We start from the raw sequence: 22,853 nt of genomic DNA on the forward strand, positions 1-22,853 counted from the left end.
CGGTCAGTTGTGCAAACGATATATATAACATGTGGGTAAAAGCTGTCATATGTCAGATGAGTGTGCGCATCTTTTACAGATCTACGACGTTGGACCTAATTTAGCATCCGTGTGCCTGCCTGTGCTAAATTAGGGTTAACATTCCTAGCAAGCAAGTGTCAAGACCCGCCGAAGCTCGCGGAAACGTGTAGAGGTGAATGCCTAAAGTCCATGTAAGTTTAATTTGTTCTGTATATGTGATTCCCTTTTTTTTTTTTTTTTTTGTCAAAGCAGTCTTACGAGCAGCGACAACTACAAATGAAGGTGTAGTCGGGACGCTTCGAAACAATTTTGGAGCTGTTAGTTGCGCGCTAGCTATTTTAATTTTCTGCAATAAATTGCTTCGTTATATTAACACTCTTGTTCGCCAATTACAACCTAAAGGCGTTAGCTGGCATCACAAAGCTCGAATGAAGTTGTCCCTTTGAGGTTTACATGCTTTTTATCTTGACAACACTCAAGTATTTTTAGCAATAGTATACAAATTGACATAAACAAAATAATACATGAGAGAATGTGATTCTTTTGAAGACCATGACATACGGGAAAGCCAGTCTAAACTTACCATTAATGGCTGGTCGGATAGCTATTTTTAGACTGAAGTTCCTTTTAAATACTCAAGGTGGCGCTATGGTTGCACTTTTGTATTTTGTCATAGTGGTGCACAAGAAGCAACCAGACATTTTCATGTTTTGTACATACTCTATTTACAGATGGAATGAGTAACAAAAGCATAATTGACTTGTATATGCGTCAATGTGTACTGTGACATGTTTTAATGCGTATCCAAATGAGTTCAGCTTCATGTGGTCTGCCCCGCTGGCTGTTTAAATGAATTCAAGGAAAAACACTCTTTGATCCTGATTTGTTTTTTCCATCAACTGCGGCGATTTAAATGTTTCTAATTTTCCTCATCATCGTCATTTTTCATCTTGAGCCAGCTGTTGTTTTCCAGCACCTCACATTTGATTTCAAACAGTGGTGTCCCTAATTTAAAAAAAATAATAATAATAATTGGAAATCGAGACTCTAAAGTTTTTAAACCAAATTTCCACATGTTGAAGCAAAAGATTTTTTTCTCCATACGAGTAAATGAATTTAGTAAGTTCAAAATTCAGTTCGGCTCTTGTCTGTTCGGTTTTATCTGGGATTGGCTGGTTAATCGTTGGCTGGTTATCTTTCTCTTCGCCTTTTGGACAGAGGTCACCTTTATCTCACATTGGCCATTCGGCAAGAGCATATCATAATGACCAGCTGTTGTTATTTTCACAAGCAAATAAAATAATGTGTAACACAATGAGTTAAAGCCAAAACAAAACATCAACGAATCAAACGCAAATACGATATTTTAACTTGATTCAAACAAACAAATTTGTGAATGGCAAATCATAAATATGCAGTGTTCACTGTCTATTGTCAAACCATTTCTTTTTCAGGCTTGTCGCCCGCTCCCTGTTCAAAATGTCAAGTGTCAACCCCTTGGCGAGGCTGGAGCAGCGAGCCGCCGAAGCTGACCAGCTCATTGAGTACCTCAAACAACAAGTCCAGCTGCTCAAGGAGAAAGCAAGTAAATGCTTTAAAGTATACACCCCAGTAATAATCATAGTCGACTTGAGAGCCGTATAGGAGCATCTCCTAAAGTTTGAATATTTTGTGGACGACGTCAACGTGAATCGACCTACTTTGCAGATGTCCAGGCCAGCATCAGAGAGGAGAAGAAACTGCTGGTGGAAAATGCCAGGTTGAAGGAGGACATAGAGGACCTGAAAAAACAGCTGCTGGACAAAGAGAAGATGAGGGGAGGTAAAGTGACTCTTGCCTGACTGTTCATCTCATGGACATTTTTTAACATTTATTTGTTCACTTCCTTCCCTTAATTATGATATCATTGATAAATAAATTTGCTATATATGGATCATTTTAATAAATTTATGTGGCATGAGAACGTGCCCCAAAAAATGTCCGGCGGATACTTAGCTGGAAAGTTTCATCATATGATGAAATCTACTTCTTTCCTTTTCCCGCAGTGCGAGACGTCGCCATGCCATCGGTGGAAGTCTCTGTGAAGTCCAACGCCACTCCTCCCCAACTCGGTGGTCCCGCGCCTTCTGTCACCCTGGCCGCCGCCACCACGGTTCAGAGTCCTTGCCCCAAAGACGACGGCAACAATAAGAAGAAGCCAGAAAAAAAAGGTGACGGATGGCGCACATCAACATTCCTCCAGTTATGAATTCTTTTGAAGTGGCGACGCAAACACCAATCGGCGACGTGTGTCACGTCGCACGTCAGCGAGCTGCGGATTTCATTGGAGTTTCTTGCGGCGTGCTCTGCGTTGAAGTTATTAAAAGTGACCTCTCAACAGAGTCGGCCATATTGAAAACACTCATTTCATCTCGGGACGTTCGTTTTTCTCATATCAGGTGTTGATGGGTCTTACAATGCAATGGACCCCCCCCCCTCCCCCCATTGTAAAACTGCGGTGAATTTATTGCATTGCAAATATTTGAAAGAAGTTTACGTTCCAGAAAAGCCACAGCTGAGTTTCATTATTCTTCAGAATAAAGCTTTTTAGCTTTGCTTGTGAAATCAAGTCACACCCATGTTGTGGGAATTAGACAAGTATAAATTGGTGTCCTTCAGTGTTGACATCACACACACAAAAAAGAAACTTTGCCAACACTTGGTATCCCTCTTTGTCCAAGAAAAAGCAAAAAAGTACTTTTGGATTTAAGGCAAATAGTTAAAGTGGACTAAAATGGCTGTTGTCTATAAAATGCGAAGAGAAAAAACCACAGCAGATGACGGCAGCTGGTCAGGACGACGCCAAGGTGGACGTGTCCCGGCTGGACCTCCGCGTCGGACGCATCATCACGGCGGAGAAGCACCCGGATGCGGACAGTCTCTATGTAGAGCAGGTGGACGTCGGGGAGCCTTCGCCCAGAACGGTGGTCAGTGGGCTGGTCAAGCATGTGCCTTTGGAGCAGGTACACTTTGAGAACTGAAGATGGAAAAGAGCCTTGCATTTGTTACATAATGTCAAATTCCATTTGATTCAAGTATGTCGTATGGGGTTTGAGTCCCCCCCCACTCTCCTGTCTTGGGATAAATGGACTTCAAGAATGTTCCTTTTAACTGTCTCGTGCAGATGCAGAACCGCATGGCAATTCTGCTGTGTAACTTAAAGCCAGCCAAGATGAGAGGGGTGACATCCCAGGCCATGGTCATGTGCGCCAGCTCGCCCGACAAGGTGGAAATCCTTGACCCTCCCAGCGGTGCCGTGCCAGGGGAAAGAATCACTTTCCAGAACTTCTCAGGTTCTTTTTTTTTTTTTTTTTCCCTTCCTCACAGTTGGCCAAAATGGAATTTTCCACCGACGAGTCCGAACAAACCGACCGGGTGATACGCAAATACAATTGTACCTGATTATTCAATGAATCGATCTTGCAGGCGAGCCCGACAAAGAGCTGAACCCAAAGAAGAAAGTTTGGGAGCAGATTCAGCCCGACCTGCGCACAGACGGCGCATGCGTGGCGACCTACAAGGGGGCGCCATTCGAAGTGGCCGGTAGGGGAGTGTGCCGGGCACAGACCATGAGCAACAGCGGCATCAAATAAAAGAAGATGAGCCGATCCACCAGGTGACAAATGGAAGTGAAAAAGCGTTTGAAGGGCTTCAATAAAAATTTCATCTTCTTCCTAATGCGAGTTCTAACTTTCGTTTCCTAAACGCGTGCTTCATAGCGGTGCTCTCGGTGATGTTCCGTGGTTTTACGTTGAGCAGACAAAAAAACCCGCCTTGAATCGCCCCAACAAACTCGATAATTTAAAAACAAGCCCTGCTGCCTTGCGGTTGCGTGTGACATTCAGCGGGTTATAACTGTTTACTGTGATGGCTTGCAAAGAAGTTGTAAATCTTTACTAGCCTCCAATGAGCCCCAAATGCTGAAAATAGAAGTAGGAAATGGGGAGATGTAGCATAAAGCAGCCGTCGCGCCGACGAACGTGTCCAGCAGCCTGCAGAAGTTCAGACAAAAGGGCCTTTTCTGGAAAGTAAAGCACTTTTCCAGAAAACTCTTCAGATGTTACCCCAATTATTTTCTTGTTCATGGCAAACTTGACTTCCTTTTCATCTTTTGATGGTCATTATCGGTTATTTCTTTAAACTTAAATTATTTCTCATTGTCGGAACAATAATCGATTTTAAATCGTACCCAAACCAGCCTTGTTATTTCTAGAATCGAGAGTCTAACAAAACACGATTTGCAAACAGACACCTGTAACCGTTTTACAGAAGTTATTACCCACAGAATCCTGCGCCTCATCGCGTATTTCATCATGGAAAAACCGCCATCTGCACAAGTCAAAATTTAGATTCATGACAGACGATTTAAAAAAATAAAAATAAACAATGAAAATGATCCACAGCATTGTTTGAAAACCATCTCAAGATGGACAAAAACATAGTTTGGGTGGAGAGTTCTGATGGAAAGACAAATCTCAGCGGACTCTCTTTGGCTACGCTTGAAAGGGAAGAGCTCGCGTACTCCGTGTGTGGCTTTGCCACACTTTACAATGACCACACTTTACAATGACCAACACGATCCAGGCGCTTTAACCGCAGGAGCTCGCTGACGCGTAAGACGGCCACTGTGGGATGTCATAAAGCCTCGTCGACATGTCTGCGTTTGGTCTGGGCGGAGCGACTTTGAGGATGAGTAGGGTACAACAAAACTTCTGCAAAGGTTAATGATAAATGACATTTGAAAATGGGTTTGTTAATCTTATGAAGTAAGGTTGACGCAAACCATACCAATAGACTTATTAATAGTTAGACTTGGATGTAGATTGTGACGCCAGGAAACCATAATTGGGACTTTCTAAATATCAGTTTGTGGTAGAATTGTGCTGATAGCAGAGTCACTGATAATTTCTTGGCTTCAATTAGGGGATTTTTTATGTCCCGTGGCAAAAGCATCCCGATGAGAAACGCTCGGACCAAAACCCAAATAGCAGCTAAAAATTGTGTGGAATTCTATCATCCTACGAACTAAATGACACTAATCAGCTGTAAAACATACAGCGAATTTTGTTTGAGTGTCTTTGTGTTTTTTAACAGGCTTTGCTTTCTCTAGTTTATAGTGTGATCGTGTACATATGTGCTTTATTTCATGATTCAGCAGGCAGGATGTAAATCCACGACTCAGCACTCTGTCCATAAAGGAAATTCCCAAGCCCAAATTAAGAGAAACAAAGAAAACCCAAGCCACACACATTCAAAAAGAAACTTTGTGTATTTTAATGTATGTAATATGAATGCGTTTTTGTTGTTCCTCTCACTGCCGCTAGTATGAACCTTTCAAGACCAGCGGCGATGGGATTAGCCAAAGCTAGCGAGGCTAAACCGCAGTTTTCATCTGATTGTCGATTGCTCAGTTCAGCCCCTTCTATCTACCAACTCCAACCTTTGAATCAGTTTTATTGAATTTAGATCATCACTAGCATCTTCAACCGTATTAACAGGTCGAGCCAAAATTTCAAGATACATTTTTAATGTCCTTTGTGGTTAGTCACATGATTCAAAGAGTGTTTCAACGGTGTCAGTGGAATACCTAGAGCGATCAACCTAATGATGTCACAACCCTGTTGACCATCAATTGATAGCTAGAGGCAAAAAAAAAAGAAAAAACTCTGGTCCAGCTCCTTCCCAGGGCCATGACTGACTCCCAGGACAAAACAAAACCAGCACTCCCAATTATTCAGGTCTCAGGTCTCCCAGCTTTTGTCATGGCGCTTTGAAGGATGTTGTTTTGTTTGTTTGAGAAATTACTGGTGTCCGGTCTGCAAAAAAAAAAAAAGACATTCAGGGTTAGAAAATGGAGTGATCACAAAAGACATGACAATGCCTTTTGCCACTCTTTTACCATTTCTCTGCAACCTGACCCCCTGTCTATTTGAACGTTATTTGGCTAACCGTCGCCATGGGACACACTGAAGCCATCCTTTTGGCACTGAGCTATTCCCATGCATTCTACTCTTCTCCTAACAAGGCGTGGACACTTGTTAAACATCTTCTCATAGCATAAAGGCTTTTGAATATACATTTCATTATGAGAAATAACCTTTGAGCGAGCAATCGGGACAATTATAGGACTTGTATTGTGTTCCTAGCAAAAAAAAATGTACGTAAAAATGACTTATTCATGAATTTACTTTGATTATACACTGGTTTAATTGTACCTTCTGCTATCTATTGCAAGAATATTCAATTTGGTTTGCGTGTCACTATAAATCACTGGCATAGAGATTGTAGATGATATTCCATGATAAGTAATTAGCTGGTGACTGAACTTGGATAATTTACTCATCATAGTCACACCCACCAAAGTTTTCCAAAATAAAATTTGCTCTCCCTAAATAAAACTGCCTTGAGTTGGCTGAATTAAACCTAAAAATCTGCAGTGATTTTGAGAATAAGAAATCCTTTAACATAGTGATTTGTTTGTTGAATGATACCGCCTCAGTTGGAATGTTGAAGCGGATGTATGTCTTGCAAAGTTTTTCACGTAGGCTTCTATCAGCATACGATACATTTGTTGAAAGGAACCCATTATGGTGAGTTTTGGAAGGTATTTGCATCATGTGACTTTTGTTTACTCTGGTAACATAATCTGCGGCTATGGTGGAGATAGCATCGTGGTGGGGCAAGACATCAGTGACAGTCTCTAAACTGTGAGTTCAGTAAAAGTGCAGGCGGACGTTTATCATAGTCCATCACACTATGACTGAGATAAAGGGGAAAACTTCCTATGCTACACTGCTACATTTTAGCGAATGTTGATTTGTAACCTCTACAAAACAATATTCTCATGTTAATCCACAGTGCAGGTTACGTAGCTGAGTCAGCGATAAGCAGGCTAGCAAACGGCGGCCTTGGCTAATGCTACAAAACTGAGGGGCTTTTCAGGCAACTTACGATTAAAAAGCAAGTTTCAGGGCCTTTTCAGGTAACTAGCAAATATTAGCTGTCCAACTGAATAATTTACCAGGCAGAAAATGATTCAAAGCACTTTCAGTGAAATAGTTAAGAATAATGAGGTTGCTAACTAAAGATGAAATTTCAGGCGAACTTGGTGGATCTCAACTGGTGGCCTGCAACTGAAAAGTGAGTCACTGACCTGTTTTGGGTAAGTCCATTTATTATTATGTGTTTTAATTGTTTATTATGAAAGCAGGTCTGTTCAACAGTCTGTCACAATGGTCAATGAACTGATGTGATTATAAACATGTCAAAGTATTTTGGTGCAGTTGACTTTTACTGTTCCACATACAGTTTTGTTACTCCTCAAGTTTAGGTCAAGTAAAAGATCATCTAATTTGTTTTCACTTGCCAATACACATTACTGGACTGATGAAAAAAACAAAAAAACTTTCTAGTAGATAACATTTTTTTAAACCAAGTGTAAGTGGTAATTTATCACAATAATGTTCTGTGACGCGGCGGTTTGTTTATCGTGTCACCAGATAAATTCCTGGCCTGATAAATGCTTTAGTTAGCCATCTTCTAACCTGGAGGCAAAACTTTAAATACCATTTTATTATCAAAGGCCAGGAATGATTTATTCTTGCAATATCAGTAAGTTGTTTGATAATATCACGTATCGGTCGAGCAAGATCGCAGTAGAATGCCACGTGCCAACCACCACAGACATTCAACAATAGCATATTCAATATACCTCATCTTTTTTTTCATATCATGTAATATTTCTTGTGGTTAAAAAAAGATTTTTCAAATGAGTTTTGACAGGTTAGGATACAGTTTCTGATAAATTATCATTTAAACTGCCAAGGTCTATATCTACTCTGCGGGAGGATGCCAACCATTCGTGCACTGGAAACGTCAAAGACAATTTACAGCCTTAAATGAACCCAAATTTTAACATGCAAGGAAAAAAACACGAGTTATTTTTTCTTTTGTGAATGTCAAAAACAATTTGCTCCTAAATACCATTAACGTATGTAGTTTGCCTCATTTTGTAAACATATTGTGATTCAGTTCTATAGCTGTACGTTTTTTTATACGTAGTGACAATTTAATTTTTAGCATACCTATTGCACATACAAAAGACACATATCAATCACTTACAGTATGTTTTTGTAAACACTGGCAGCAAGTTTTTGAAATGATTCCAAACTTAAATTCAGTTTATGGTTTTCAGGAACGCCCGTATCAAAGACAATTTATACTGACCCTAATATATGTGTACGTAGCTTTGTTAAATATCAATGCTAATTTAGATTGCTAGCGTACTTGTCTTTCCACGTCAAAGACAATTTAGTTTTCGGTGGGAGGTTGCCAGACTTCATCGCTCAAGTACTGATCTGATTTAATCCAGTGCTCAAAATTGGCAATCTGAAAAATCTATTTCAAGTGACAGCACAACTATTTTCCGCTCAATGTAGTTGTAAAAGTCCTTGGGAATGACACACACCATGAAAAATGATCAGCGACAGTCGCTGATGACTTGGCATGTCACACATTGTAGCAAGTCTGACTTCCTATCCAGTGACAAGAAGAAGATCAAGCTTCTTGATACCTCAAATCTGTTTTTAAAACATGTTCCCACTTTTGCTGAGCTAGTGGATCATTTGAGCCACTTGAAATGGAACCACATGTGGAATGAAGGGGGAAAAAAAATGTATTAGCTGGAGCAGTTAACAAATCATAGTCACGTCTGAAACAAGAGCCAGACTGCATGCTGCTTTTTTTGTAAGTTTGTAAGAGAGGAAACGCCTGGTTTAATCTTTAACAAGGCGTTTTATTGGAAGAGATGCGTCGACTGTCCGATGTGTAAAATCGCCGTAAAGAAAATAGCAAGAGAATGAAAGCAAGGTGCTGGAGATTTAGTGTCGAAAAGCAGGGCTGGGCAAAATCTTGTGCTTTAAGGCCTCAATTGATTTATTTTTTTATTTTTTTTAAACATACTGAAAAATGTTTTGTCTTTATTGTATTTTATGTATAATTGTTGATGTTATCGTTGAGAAACTCTATTATGGTTTCATTTGTAATTATAATAAATTAGGCAATTTGAGAATAAATTCAATATGTAACTTTAATGTTATATAAATGTACATATAAATTATATAAATATAGTAATACAATAAATTAACACATTTATATATAAATTTAACATGTTTTTGAAGGTTTGTGCGTGTCACGTCAATCATAAAATACATTAAAATATATACATTTATATATACATTTAACATTTTTTGGGTCTATGTATGTCTCACATGTCAATCAAAAAATATACATCAAAATATATACAGTAATGCCGTTTTTTTCCATGTATAATGCGCAAAATTTAACTAATTTATTGTCCTAAAATCTGGGGTGCGCATTATACATGGGTACAATTATTATTATTTTTTTTTAAGAAAATCATGGTACAACAATTTTTGAAGAAAATCTTGTCACGGATGGAGTGTGGAAAGGAGCGGGGCGACCAAGTGCAGCTTGGACCAGGGTTTATTGGAGGAACTCAAAACACAGACTTGGTAAACTAATTGTGATAAATAACTGGAACATCACTCAAATATTGGTGATCCCGTTGAGAGTCTCACATATTTCTTCGCTATCGAGTTTGCTACTGCATGCGCAGTGATACTGACCGGCAGAATAACATCCGGTTGTTCCCAAAGATGATCTTTTTTCTGAAATAATTTTACGTTTACGTACTTAAGTAACCAAAGACTATAAAAATGGGACCCATTGCCTCCCCGATTGGCACTCAGCATTAAGGGTTGGAATTGGGGGGTTAGATCACCAAATGATTCCCGAGCGCGGCGCCGCTGCTGCTCACTGCTCCCCTCTCCCCCAAGGGATGGATCAAAATCACACGGGGATGGGTCAAATGCAGAGGACAAATTTCACCACACCCAGATGCGTGTGTGACGATCATTGGGACTTTAAAAAAAAAAAAAAAAAAAAGTCAAAATTTGGGTGCGTATTATACATGGGTACAGGCTTTTTTTCCAGCATTGACATGCCATTTTTAGGGTGCGTATTATACATGGGGGCGCATTATACATGGAAAAAAACGGTAGTTATTTTTATCATTTGGACACGGACATGTCCACATTAAACTTGTTGGAGGATTTTTTTTTTTTTAAATTGCTTTCAAACTGGTATAAAAGGGATCAGAGCGCTAATGCGAAGCATACACATCCATCCGAGGTTTGTCCAGAAAAGTGAAGCTATCGTTTGAAGGCACGCACGCACACAAGAGGCAAGCATGTCTGCAGCTTGGGCTGTGGCGTCCCTTTTGTTATCGTTTAGGAAGAGAGGGTGTTTGTCATAAAGTCCTGGACAACAATACAGTCTGCTCTACTGACAACGTGATGTCATAACAGTGGAGTCTGGCTGGGTGGGTCTTCTTTCTTTCTTTTTTTGTGAATGGACTTGGGGAAGATGAATGAAGATTCACTTGCACTCAGATGACCTTTGAAACAGTCACATTTCCATGTCGCTCAATCTCTGCAGCCTCCCTGACAGCACGGTGGTAGCTGCGAGTGAAGTGAGGTGAGTGAGGTGAGTGAGGTGAGTGAGGTGAGTGAGGTGAGAGAGTGAGAGAGTGAGAGAGTGAGAGAGTGAGAGTGAGAGAGTGAGAGAGTGAGAGAGTGAGAGAGAGAGTGAGTCCTCCTTTCAAATACACTCATCACATAAGACGCTTTTATACACATGCAAAGATGGCCATCTTGCATTAGATGTCAATAAATGTGTCTTTTAATCGATTAGTCCATCGATTAATCGAATAATCTGATGAAATTTTATTTTGCATGAAAGTTTCTCCCCCACATTTACTGTTTATTTGGTATTGTACAATAATACACAAGAGGGAATAATGTACGATGTAATGAGTTATTTTCCCAAGTAAAAGCAGATGTTAGTAAAATTCAGTTTGATTAAACTCTCAAAATATTTTGTTTTTATGAAAAAATAATAATTACAGTTGAGAAGCTGACATAAAAAAATTGGAAAATTCTAGCATAAAAATGGCTTTAAACGATAATAGTAACCGATTACCTGTCGATTAATTTTCACCGCTCTTATCCACACAGTTTTCACATTGATATCTTTCCCATTTCATTGAAGATTAAAAAAAAGAAAAGAAAAAGTACACTCAGGCACTAAAAGATGATTTAAGGCATCCAACATCAGTTCACAGTTGTGAAGCATGACCGCTCTTCCCTGGCACTGCTTCTCGTACCGGCTATCTAACATTTTTCGACCGGGGAATCATTACAAGCTTCACCTCTAGTAAATAAAAAATAAAAAACTTTTGAACAACCAATATCAGAGCGTGGCGAACTTCGATCCAGGCCTTGTAAATCAAGCCCCGATTGCCGATCAAAGCGAAGCTGTGAATCTCCCGTGACACAGCCCACATTCCGTGTTAAGCACATTCACATGCTGCACTTGTTTGTTGTGTGTATTTCCAATACTGTGCTCCATCCCGCATCCACCTCAAAGTGCTCCTTCGGGCCACGTCCAAAGCAGGATGGAGACGGTTCTTGGCAAATGCTCAGAGAAAGGTCGGTGGTCACGTTTGTAGCACTATTTGTGTTACACTTTTAGCTTCTCATCACTTGCTGAGTCAAACTTTGTCAGGATGTTGGACAAGCTAAACCCAAATATGAATGTTATAGTCATTATTGTTTTATTGCTTAAGACAAATAAATCAAAACGGGTACCTAGTCTTCTCTGTTCTTCATGCATGGTTAGTTGCAGTGCTTTGATTGTATAACAACTCCTCAAATTTATTGGGTCAGATTTAGGGGCGCATAATTATTGTCCATATTTAAACTCTCTTTTCCATGTGTACTTTTATATTTATATATATATATATAATTTTGACTTTGTAGTCGGAGTACAGTGGAAGCGCTAATATGCGAAACTATGTTAGCATTGGGGGCATTAGCATTAGCGCACAGTTAGCAGGTTGGTGTTTAGGGGCCTAGGGTTAAATGTCTGGAGTTTTTTTTTTTTTTTTTAACCTGTAGCTGTTGTGGAGGATTTTAGAGCGTTTCAAGTGCTTTTTGCATTTTTGTGGACAGAATTCCACAAAGATTATTTTTAGCATACAGTGAGGAAAAGGAGACAAAGCATGTTTAAATTCACATTATGTTGCCACATGTCAGAAGAACCAACGCTTTTATTTATTTTTGTGTTTAAGTCGCATAAACAGAACTGTTATGCAGATGTGAGTTCAGAATTGTTTGTCTCACTCATAACTTGCGCATGAAGTCTTTGGGTGTGCTCGAAGCGCAGCATGAAAACGCCAATGTGGAATTTTTCTCCGCCAGACATAAACACACAAGTGTTTCCCTCACATGTTTTGGTAGAATTATGGAAAATGTGTCAATCTTGTTTAGCAGTATCCCAAACGGACTAATTGAAAAAACATCAGTCCGCCATAGCTCCCAAGGGATTTTGTCTTTTGATGTGTTGGACTTGGCTTCAATGAATCGAAAGATTTTTCCGAGTGTGTCACAATTCGTGACACGATTCCAACTTACCTTCTCTACCTTTCTGTCCATCCTACCTAATCTTTACTGGAGGCTTGGCTGGGACTATTTATTGTTTTGAGACATTAAACTCTCAAATTAAAAACGTCTTTTACACGCAAAAAGCACATTTTACGGTAAGCATTTCATTATAAATGTGGTTTGTATCAATGAAATATGCATCCAATATGTTAGTTTGAAACATACTGTATGATTTGATCATCCTCCAACTGCTACAAATAATTTCTTGAGCTTGATAGTGTGATCATTATGTAGTGCAAAATAACACTCGGTGCGTTAATACAAAATACATTCTTTTAATTTGTCCATCATTGTAAATATGCAAAACAAATCAATCACAATTATTCACATAAAACAATATTTAGTTGAGATATCAATCTTAACATCATATACATAGCATTTACACACAATGTATTTGTGTTGCAGTAACTTTCCTTGTGATGCATCTGCCGGCTAACATATTTGGTCTCTTCGTTCTTCTCACCTAGATTCTTTTGGCTGTACCATTCAGGCTTTATATCTTATGATATGTACACGATATACACTGTTTCTTAAATATGTCATCATCGTCGCCTCCATTCTATTTACAATATAGGAGCATATCTTTATTTTGAAATGGTTACAAATAAAGTCATGGAACAGAGGGAGATAAGATAATATGCGGATTAGCGATACACATAGTCACTGATCAAAAGTTTGACCCGGCTGGCTTCCCGTCGTATCCTTCAATAAGCCGAAAAGCAGAACTAGAGATTGTAAACACAACAGTTGTATTTCATTTACAATGAATCCGAACAATGGACAGAATAGATGACATGGTTGCTATTCCTTACTTTGCTGTCGCTAACGTTTAGCGACTAGCATACGGTTATTGTGGAAAAGCTTTTGAGCGGTAATAAGAGGTGGACTTGAGAGCAAATGGACTTTGCAGCGTGTTAAGGAATGCATATTAACAATAATAATCTGGCTCCGCCTGGAGTCCCTCCATCCCTGAATGTCATCAATGTAAAATAACACCCACGTAGTTGTGTCCTTTTACAAAAAAATAAAAGTTCCCTGGGCTGATCGTGTTGCTCGCTGACGACGTTGCCTTCTCTTTTTTCAAATCTTCTGGCACATGTGCAGTCTGGACTTTGACGACGAGGTGTCATCTTTCCACACCTTGCACGAGAGGCCTTTGGCGCAATTGCAGCGCTGGAAAATCTCCAGGCTGTGCGAGCCTTTCTTCTTTTGCTTGCTGCAAACCTCGCCTAGTCGCAGCACCGGCTTGCAGATTTTGGTCCAGAAGTGGCGGGCGCAGCAGTAGCCCTCGGAACAGTCGGACGTACGCAAGCACGGGTCGCCCTCGTGACCTGGAAAAAAAAAAAAAAAAACAGGACAATGTTGTCTGATCCTGTACCTGAAAAATGGGACAAAATCCATACATGGATGTCAAACCTAAAGTCGGATTGCCTTTCCAAAATTTTCCAGGCGATGCTGCTCCAGAACATGTGATCAGACAATCATTTCTTTGATTTTAGTCAAAAGCAACATGTGATTCATCGCCCAAGGTTATCGTTGTACGTTGCGGTCCAAAAGACTGATCGATTTTGAGAGTGATCACATGATGGTTGATTGTTTAGTGTACTGCAAGGTTGGCAGTCGTCCACATTTAACCAAGGGCTACAAAATCGAATTGGATGTTGTTGTACCTTTAGGGGAATGCTTGGCCTGTGTTTTCCCAGTGCTTTTCCTCCAGCTGTGGTCTTTAGCGGTAAGCTTGTTGTGTTCATCCAAGGCGGAGATGCGAGGCGAGATCACGCTCTCGGAGATTGCCAAGCAAATATCTGAAAATTTGGAAAGATGAAAGTAGAGGTGCAACGATTAATCGACAACGAATCAATTGGTACATTCATTTTGATCATCGATTAATTGTATTTAATGTAGAATTGTCCAAGATAATGGAAAACAATTTTTAATCGGCAAACTAACAGATTACTCGATTCTTAAATCGTTATTTGCAGCCTTAGATGTGGATTTTAGCTGATCAGTCATCATACACCAGATTTTCTCTGATTGATGTTGGGTTTGTAATTTATTCTCCATGATAAACAGTCCTTCACTATCCTGATCTTTATTTTTAAACATGCAGGGGTGATGTATTGACATACAGTTATGGCAACGGTTGCCGGGGCAACACATGGGGTCCCGGTGGCAGCGCTTCTTCCTTCTGCGGCAGGCGAGGCAACGCGAGGGCGCTTGATGGGGGCTGTGGCAGTAACTTCCCACGCTGCACTCCTTGTCATTGCTGCACGGATACACCTGCTGAGGGAACATAACAATTCACTTTAAATACACCTGACATCTTTTTTTTTTTCTCCGGCCGTTTTTCTAGTTGACAATTAATTGAGAGAATTTTTGAAAATTCCAACTATTGGTGTTTCGTTTTAAGACTGTAAACTCAAAGGTGGAAAAACACAAAGAAATGAGCGTAGGGGTGGAAATGTGCATTGTTATTGAAAGGCAAAGTCTGTTTGGCAATGTTTTCATCCCCCTATTCAACCGGCTGTTTTTGTGTCTGAACCCGTGACTCATCCTAAGATAACACTGCCTTGTGCCTCCCTCCAATCACTTTGTGTCTCCTCAGGAGGATGTCCAGTGACTCTTGTAAGCGCGGACATTTTTCTCACATGTCCTTCTTGTTATTTCTATGCACTCCAGACAATTGGAGCAATTAGATTTCCTAAGCCAGCTCTTTCGCCAAGCGTTAATGATCCCTGCAGTCGTACCTCAGGGGTAATTACCTCCACTAATCATACTCCTTCAGAGTCTTGTTTGCATGGTTTGTTCTAAGTTGGATTTGTTTTTACAGACATTTCTTTTCTTTCATTTTTTTTCCCTCCATTTGTTTTTACAGACATTTTTTTTCTTTCATTTTTCTTTCCCTCCATTTCCCTGTTTTTTTTCAATGTTGTTGAGAAGTGAAAAAATATGTGCTACAGCCTAACAAATAGGGATTTTTTTAATTATTTTTTTATAGGCCACTGCCAATTCCTCGAGGATCGCAAGATGCGGCATCTCGGTGTAATTCCTTACACGTGTAAGCGCTGTTGCCGTGGGACTCGGGGGGCCAAGCAGAGCAGTTGGACATGAAGCCTGTCACAAATCAAATTTAGAAAAGTGAATTACTGTGCCCAAGACGTGACCAACAGTAGTGCGCCGGATCAGGTTGGTCAAACGTTTCGGCAGCTATAACATCTTTATATTCGAGTCCGTTATACAGCGGTGGGAGGTACAAATACTTTTTTTTTTAATGTTGCTTTTATACTTTTACTCCCTACATTTGAAAACGGTAACACTCTGTACTAATTTGTTTGTCAATATCGGTGTGTAACTATGTTTTCCACCTCCGTAAAGTTGATACTGACTGATATCTAAATACTATTTAAACATGTATTAAATATGTTAATATTTTATAAAATACTGAATGATGAAAAGGCCATTTGAAAACTAATTCAAATGAAACATAAAAAATTAAATACATGATAAATTAGTCCTAAAATTTTGATGAAAAAAAATTGGGCCTGGTATATTTGTTACATTTAAATTTTTTACCACTTTAGTTAATTTTTTCATACTTGATTTTTTTGTATTTAATTCTGGCACAAACAATCCTCCATATGTGCTTAACATATCCTTAATCCTATTGTGTAATTTTTATTGGATAACTGATGAGTGTCTTCACTATTCCAGAGACAAATGACAAATGTTAACGCTAATGAGACAAAGCATTTCAAAGCAACCACATTATTGCGGGGAATATGACTGGAGTATAATTTAGAACAAAGCCAGATTTGTCCGCAACATAAAATTAATTCAGGAACAACTGCCACAGGGTAACAAATGAGACTTTTCCTTTACACCACAACAAGCTGTTTACAAAAGACCTTTCTGAACTTCACTTTCTGAAAACTGACAATGCAACAGTGTGATCTTTTTCTACCTGAGCAAGAAAAAGAAGCTCTGATTAAAAATGGTGTCTCATGAGACATATTTGCCGCAACAATAAAACGCTGAACTCAGTTTCTTAGAGTACATGGCAAGTTCACAAACTGGCTTACTCATACTAAAATGAAAATGGCCGCCAAAAACAGAAGTGTGTTGAAACGTTTCGAAGCATAGATGTTGAAAGACCAGCATTCCTTGCTGGTTCCACAAAAATTGTGATTGTTAACCTTTCGTTAACCTTTCATTTGGGACTAGACATGATGCGCTTTTTTTCTCGTTTTATATAAACGGACAGCTCGCAGCTTCACACTACGACGTACGTTGAATCTGTCTCTCAGGCTCGTATCCACGTCGTAGGTGTGGAAGAAGAAATGGGCCTCACCTCTTCCATCACAGCCAAGTCTTTGAAATGTGGTGAATCAAGCCTCCCCCTCCCTCTTTCCATCTGATTACCTCACCTTATCGGGCGGTTATTTAAAACGCCTCACTCGCTACTTCTGAGGGACGTGTGGCTTGAATTCGGATGCGTCTCGTCTCTGTTGTCGCTCCCTTATTTTTACTCGGCACATAAAAGCCTTAGATGATCCCGCGCAGGAAGTGGCCCCCGAGAGCTATTTTACTCGGCGGCCACTCACGGCATGCCGGCCGAGGCGATAAGGATGGAGACAGACGCAGCGCCATGAGGGAAGCCCCCACCCCCTCCACCACAAAACCCTTTTTGACTCGTGCTGCGGGGTCAACAATCTCTAAAAAGCAGCGTTGTGGAACCCTTATTTACAAGCAAAACACGGTTCCGCTGTACAGCTCATGTCAGTGGAACTTTGCGTGAAGAAAGAAAAAAAACAACCAACAATGAGGACATTGATGCCAACTTACTAAACTTTGTGTTGCAACTGATTGATATCCTCTTAACTTTTTTTTTATTTTTTAAAAGCAACAATTTGAGCTACTTTTTAAATGTGACTAACCTTTCTCACGTGAACTTTTTGATCCTCTTCCTTCCCGCTCTCGTGATTGAAAGATAAAATAGAATTCCTGTGACCCACGACAATCCCAAAAAATGTTCTCCCCTATTTCACATTTTCATTAGCCTTTGCGAAACAAATTTTAGTATTCCGCAAATGAGTGACCTGAGCATCAATAAGATCGAAATTGTCTCATACTCTCTACTTGGCTTCTCGAAGACATGACGTACGCGCACCGCAAAGTCTGCCGAGCAGCAAACGTTTGACATAAACAGGAATAATAATATAGTCGGCGAGACACATTAAAGTTCTTGCCTAGCAAAAAGTGACACATGACGCGAGCCAGAATAGGAACCTTACTTGATTAAAAGGAAAAGATAAAAAGTGATCCCTGTGTCTCTGCACTTGAAGGTTTATATCAGTGGATGACAAAATAATTGGTTGCAGAGAGTCCAATAAAAAGAACCCATCAAGTCAACAAACAGAAAACAAAAGACAGCCAGCAGATATCACATAAACTCAGGGTGAATCACTCCAACCAAAATCCCCGGCCGTCAAACGCCAACGCTGGCGTCCTTTAGCAGACCAAACACGTCTGTGAACTTTGGACCCCGGCGTCCTTTAGAGGAAACAAGACATCCGACTTGTTACACTCAGACAATGTCTTTAAATCACCGTGGGTCTCCTCTATCATTAACAGGTCCAATTACGGCGAATGAGGTCGCCGCAGGAGGCCCCGCCTAATAGGTTCGGGCTGGAGGCTCCCGCCGGCACCCGAGGGAGCAGCAGACTGGAAAGGCCACCGGACGGGAGGCCGACGACGATGGCGGCGGCGCTAACAAGCCGCCACACCTCCGCCTGACTTTCTCAGCTCATTAAGGTCGCTTCACGAGCGGCTCTGGCGGGGTAGGCCGGCAGGACTTTTAAAAGCGGAGCCGGTTGAGACTCACCTGAAAAAGGTTGGTTTTGTTCAATCGTCAAAGACAAAATAATTGTCAATAGCTAGCATAAATTGTCATAAAAGCAAATTTGCCTGCATCAAAGACAATTTGGACCAACATGGCAAATCAAAGTGAAAATATTCTGACTGTTTTTTTTAATTGATGGCTTTTGCAGTCTTGGTCTCGACTCTCAATAGTCTTGGTCTCTGTAAGTTCTGGTCTCAGGCAAGTCCTGGTCTGCGAAAATGTGGTCTTCAACACAACGCTACTGTTAGTATCTTTGATGTTCACAAGAACATGTGTTCATTTTTATGAAAGCCTAAATTGTCTTTGCGCAGTACAAAATTGTAAGCTAGCTTCATTTAGGCCCAAACTGTTTTTGATGTTTCCAAAAAATTTCATTGCAGACTTGAAATGGTCCTGAAAACCAGATGACGACGGATACACGGATGGTTTCCGACGCCTTCAAGGTCTGTTAAATAAAAGGCAACAGCGCGTACATCAGGTGAAAGACTTTTTTTTTTTTTTACCTCCTGATTTATTCCGCTTGTAAATGGCCTCACCGTTAGTGGGCCAGTCAAATGTTATACAGTAGAAGCCACTTAATGTGGCTTAGGCCGCAGCTTTACAAGTGTGGAAAAGCTCCTGGCGCGTGCACACACACACACCGCCGTGAATGTCATTATGGCCATAACTTGCCTGGTTTTACTGCTGGTAGACTGGTGGTCTATACACACACACACACACACACACACACACGTATGGCTTCCTATATTGTCAGTGGCCGAGGTGCAAGCAGGCGTTCAGATTTGAGGTCTGGCAAGCTTCGGCTTGAGGTTTTTCGCCTCAACGTTCACATCATTGTTGGCTCAGGGCAGGATGTCAGCACGCTCAGCAGTTTGCACACAGCCAGCTGCCACTGAACATGTCACAAGGGCCACGTTGAAAAAAAGACAAACCGCAGCAAAATAAATAAATAAATAAATGAATTAAAGAATTGTGTTGCGATGAGAAGCTTCACGCCACTAATGGAGTCAAACTTTCAAAAACTTACAAAAAGCCGACGTGAACGCTCAAATCTATCAAATCAGTTTGTTCCCACCAAACTGAAAGCCAAACATTTATTTTAGATTGTTGTTGTTTTTTTAACCATTTTATTAGTATCACAAGAGGGCAGTATTTTTAAACATATATTTTTTCTTATTAAATCATCAGTATCACAAGAGGGCAGTATTTTTTAAACGTAACAAATAGGACAGGCATATGCTTGGACGACTCATTTGACAGGTGGAAGACCTTCTCGGGTACAAGATTGATGTCCAATGTGATGTAAGTTGTGCATTTTTACTTCTCTGTTAATTGTGTTTTACTACTTAACTGTGTCTGAATATGTCATGTATATTAGTCGAATATTGGTTTTATACTATTTTGTTATTTTTCCTGCTTTGAAACACATAGAGTGAGTGCTTCCTAAAAATATTGACATGAAATTTCATTGTATAGATCAATTGATTTTCATTTACTGAAATTTGAGCGGTCATGTGTAAATTTTGCCCCAGTTTTTCTTTGTTAAATTTACACCTCCTCTCCTTTCTCAACCCTCAAATGTGTCACTTTAGCATTAAAAGAGCAGGATGAGAATTGTTTGTAAAAAAAACTCCCCAACCGCACCTTGATAAAAAGAACCCCCTAATCCTGACTTGAATGACACCAAAAAGCCTCGACAAGCGTGCCTGGACCTACTGGTCACTTCCCCCCCACTGGTCACTTTTTTCTCCTCACATTTGTGCTGCCGTTAATGATTTACTGTGGAGGTGCACAGTGGCGTCACGTCTCAAAGGCAATTAGGAGTTTATGGGGGGGGGGGGTCGACATAAAGAAGCCTTATTTTAAATGGTACACTGCTAACTATTTAAAAGACACTCAGACCTCTCAGCTGTTTGGCAAATATTGTGTTTGTAAATGAAGAGTAGATGAAGTGACTAACACAGCAGCTGTAGTAAACGTAATGCTGCCTTTTAATCACAATTGTTTATGGTCACTTGTACAATTAATCCGAAGCTGTATGCTGCTTCACTAGCAAAAATGGAAATTTTGGACACACAATAGTCAGGTTCTTTTCTCTCTCTTTTTAAGCTGCAAAATGACATTATTTCCATTTTTGTTTTCTACACAGTGTAACATGTGAATGAATTCGAATTTTTAGAGTAAAAAGTCATGTGAGAGTTATCTAATTTTTTATGATGAGTATCTTTAAAAGAAAAAAAAGAAATTTGCCAAAAAATGATTGAAAACTAAGTTGAGTTTTGTCAAAAACAGAAATCTTTTGTTGAAATATTACACAGTGTAAACTTTGCAAGTCAATTTGTGATTCATCCTTAAAAAATTATAAATAAAATAAGTCACCAGGAATACTGTATTGCACAAAGTTTGAACTTCTGTATAGTCAGGAAAAAATAAATCATGCCAACAACTTCAAAGATGCTACAATTTAAAATAGGCTCAACAAAAAGGCACCATCCGATACAACACCGAACGCAGGCTTGCAAAGTTTCCGTTGATTCTTTGCAAATATGGGGTACACCTGCACAATCCTATGACGTAAGACAATAGGGTCGCCCATCATCACTATTAATACGTCCAATCAAAGTGAAGATGGAAGAAAGGTACCTGCGCAAAGATGTTGAACTTCTTGACGTGCGCGGCAGCCGAGCGGTTGGAGACGGCGACCATGGGCGCCTGATCCTCCTCAGCACCCGCAAGAAGAACCGGCCTGATGGAGTTAGGTTTGGGGCGACCCTCCGGCGCTTGACACCTCGTGGCCGTGGCAAAGAGGACCATTAGGAACCAGCGTTTAATCCGAGTGCGCACCACCAGCGTCATCCTTGCTCGCAAGAAAAACAAGTGGATGTGCGCGGCCGAGTTTACAGCCGATGTTAACGCTTTGTCTTCTCCGAGATCACACAGCAAAAGTCACGAGAATCATTTAAATGTTTTTTTCCTGCAAAAAGGAAGTTAAGACAAAGTCATGAAGATTCTCGACAGAGTTCAGACTAGAGTGCTCTCTTCTCTCCGCCTTTGTGCCGAGGAATGAGTGAGTGCGAAACATGTTTTGCGATCGTCTCTTTATAGGATTAATGAGCGGTCTTCCTCCGCCCCTACAAGCACACACACAAAGGCTGAAAGTGATCCCAATGTGTGTGTGCTGTGTTGTCTGGCGCCCCGCCGGCACCAGCAGCCCCGCTGGGAGCAAACTATAAAAAAAAAAAAAAATCGTACACTGTGTATTTAACTGAGCACTTGACCCTCTTATATTTAGTGCTGCGCAGGAAATGGAAAAATCGGGGTTAAATTGCTGTAAATGGAATTTTGTGGGAGTCAAAATCCTTTTATTCCTCTTAATTAATTGCTCTTTAAGTGCAGTTTTGGAGGATGACTGTTGGAAATGTAGAAAGCATGTGCGCCAGTTAAGAGTTGGACCATCTTTGGCTGCTGTTTCATTCTTTTCATTTTTATTGGATTTTTAAAGAAGGGGAGAAATTGCATCGAGCAGATATACAGAATACTGCATATAAATAAATATAAAATGTTTTTTATTCTGGTCACATATGGCAGTCTGGTAAATTTCCATTAGAGCTGTCTAATAGTTTGACTCATCCCTACCCCTTATATTGAATCCTATTAGATTGTGCAGGTGTACCACATGGCTATTGGCTATGCTATTCTTTTTTCCCTGGGCAGGAAGCAAGTATCTGGTATGGGCGACAAAGGTAATTTAAAAAAAAAAAAGAGAGAGAGAATCACCTCGGAGCATCTACAGTTACATCAAACACGTCCAATACTTCCTCCCACTCCCTGGCGGAGGCGCTCCTCTATTGTGTCCCACAATGGACGTTGACACTTTGAATTGGAGCCTTTGATGGATAGCTTTTGAGGTCAGAAGGCTTTCCCGGTGTTCTGGTTTCATCCCAGCCCAGCCAGCCTTCAATGGGTGCCTCTAAATTGTGTAAAAAAAAAAAAATAAAAAAAAAAAAGACATTATTTGACATGTTTTGTGGGAATGAACACTTGGTTTAGTGACTGGCTTTTTTTTTTTTTTTTTTGTAACCCCTTCGGAAAAACAATTCACCATGAGTGAATCTGTTCTCAATTGCCTTACCAAGATAACTAAACAAGTACATACCGTAATTTTCGGACTATAAGTCGCGTTTTTTTTCATAGTTTGGGTGGGGGGGGCGACTTATACTCAGGAGCGACTTATATATGTTTTTTTTCCACAAATTTTTACTTGATCATTAACACATCACTTACTTACAAGTACAGTTGACCACTTCACA

The 22,853-nt window shown here is 40.2% G+C and overlaps 2 protein-coding genes and 1 long non-coding RNA gene across 4 annotated transcripts; 2 read left to right on the forward strand and 1 right to left on the reverse strand.

Annotated features, from left to right (window-relative positions):
* The first annotated feature begins 79 nt into the window (after positions 1-79).
* Positions 80-3,738, forward strand: LOC119125891 (aminoacyl tRNA synthase complex-interacting multifunctional protein 1-like). The gene is made up of 7 exons (XM_037256864.1): positions 80-212; positions 1,476-1,606; positions 1,729-1,842; positions 2,067-2,231; positions 2,821-3,023; positions 3,185-3,353; positions 3,487-3,738. Coding segments are annotated over exons 1-7 (951 nt in total). The 5' UTR covers positions 80-210; the 3' UTR covers positions 3,654-3,738.
* Positions 3,739-12,899: 9,161 nt separating this feature from the next.
* On the reverse strand, positions 12,900-21,697 carry dkk2 (dickkopf WNT signaling pathway inhibitor 2). 2 transcript variants are annotated; one of them, XM_037256884.1, is made up of 4 exons: positions 21,187-21,697; positions 14,774-14,924; positions 14,315-14,449; positions 12,900-13,975 (listed from the first exon to the last, which is right to left on the reverse strand). In XM_037256884.1, the coding sequence occupies exons 1-4, from the start codon at positions 21,397-21,399 to the stop codon at positions 13,725-13,727; spliced, it is 750 nt and encodes a 249-aa protein (XP_037112779.1). In that variant the 5' UTR covers positions 21,400-21,697; the 3' UTR covers positions 12,900-13,724. The 2 variants fall into 2 exon arrangements, with proteins under 2 accessions (XP_037112779.1, XP_037112772.1); XM_037256877.1 differs by having other exon boundaries at positions 14,774-14,927; positions 21,187-21,684.
* On the forward strand, positions 15,532-19,963 carry LOC119125942. Its single transcript, XR_005098555.1, has 3 exons — positions 15,532-15,830; positions 18,276-18,534; positions 18,924-19,963. It is a non-coding gene; the product is annotated as an uncharacterized LOC119125942 (long non-coding RNA).
* Positions 21,698-22,853: the final 1,156 nt, after the last annotated feature.

Source organism: Syngnathus acus, chromosome 1 (assembly GCF_901709675.1).
Source record: "Syngnathus acus chromosome 1, fSynAcu1.2, whole genome shotgun sequence".
In the NCBI taxonomy this organism is placed as follows: domain Eukaryota; kingdom Metazoa; phylum Chordata; class Actinopteri; order Syngnathiformes; family Syngnathidae; genus Syngnathus; species Syngnathus acus.